At 35.1% G+C, this 1,282-nt stretch overlaps 1 protein-coding gene across 1 annotated transcript; it reads right to left on the bottom strand.

Annotated features, from left to right (window-relative positions):
- Positions 1 to 232: 232 nt before the first annotated feature.
- On the bottom strand, positions 233 to 739 carry LOC140442439 (uncharacterized). Its single transcript, XM_072533511.1, has one exon. The coding sequence runs from the start codon at positions 737 to 739 to the stop codon at positions 233 to 235; it is 507 nt and encodes a 168-aa protein (XP_072389612.1).
- Positions 740 to 1,282: the final 543 nt, after the last annotated feature.

Below are 1,282 nucleotides of genomic sequence, written 5' to 3'. Positions count from 1 at the left end.
TGTAGCGCTAGTATTCCCATCTTGTATTTTATCATTTCTTTTGCCAACTCTTCCATTTTGCCTGGTCTTAGAAGTGTTTTGATATTCCACGTTCCTATTCTTATTTTTCTATTTTTGTTTTTTGCTTTATTTTGTTTTGTTTTGTTTTTGCGTCTTTTCTTACAAAACAGTTTCATGTCCGTATTCATTGCCAACTCCGTTATACTGTCGCCGTCTTTTCTTATATTTTGTGTTAGTTTTTTGACGCCATTTTCATCAATTTTCCTCTTGGATCTATATTATCAGATATGGGAGATCTGTCGTTTATTGTCCTAGCGTTACCCTTCTTCTCTTCAGGTTTCTTCGCGTGGCGTACCATTTTCATGAGCTTAAGAAGATGCTTCCTTTCTTGTAGTATTTTCTTCGGGAAGTCCTCATTGATATATATTTTAGTTCCTCTTAGGTTTTTAGCAGCCTTCAGAATTTCCATTCTCGTAGCTTCTTGTTTCATTTCTAATATGATGGGTCTGGGTACATTTTGGGGATCACCTTGTCTGCCTATTCTTCTCATCTCTACCAGTTCTTCATCTAGGTTTGTTTGTACGCCGATTATTTTCATTATCCCTTTTATCTTATTTATCGTCTCTTGTTCGCTTTCTGTTTGGTTTTCTTTGACCCCCTGTATTACTATGTTTTTTCTTCTAGCTTGTCTTTCCAGTATTTCGATTCTAACTTCTTGTTCTGTGATTTTAGTTCTCATTGCTTTGTTATCTACCTTCAACTGTTCGTTTTTTTTTATTTAATTTATCCAGGTCTACTTGCATTTTATCTATTTTGCTTTCGATTCTTACATTTCTTTCGTCGATTTTCTCTAATTTTTCTAGTATCTGCTCCATTGTACCGCGGTAAGGGTGTCTGCCCAATCGACTTGCCGGAGCTTCAACCCTTCTCAGCACTTTAGAGTTATACTCAGATTTGGATTTTCGTAATAATGATTCGGCTTTAATTCAGAAATTTTTCAATAGCCGGCAACGTCGCTTTTATTTCAGACAGTACTTCAGCTCTTATCGGGATGTTTTTGTCTATTGTTTATTAATTGTATCAAGAGGTTATTGTGCTTTTTGCAATGCTTACTCACTGATATCTGCTGAATTTTGACGAAATATTTTTATCGGAAGAACAGCCGTAGGTCTGAATTCACTGTAGTCTATTTGTATTATTTTATTTTTCACTTTGTTACACTAAATTTATATTTTAATACGGAGCGTATTTTGACAGTATCGTTCGGATTCAAGCCTCGATG

Source organism: Diabrotica undecimpunctata, chromosome 5 (genome assembly GCF_040954645.1).
Source record: "Diabrotica undecimpunctata isolate CICGRU chromosome 5, icDiaUnde3, whole genome shotgun sequence".
Classification (NCBI taxonomy): domain Eukaryota; kingdom Metazoa; phylum Arthropoda; class Insecta; order Coleoptera; family Chrysomelidae; genus Diabrotica; species Diabrotica undecimpunctata.
The sequence above is the reverse complement of the archived record's forward strand: the minus strand, read 5'-3'. Positions and strand labels throughout refer to the sequence as shown.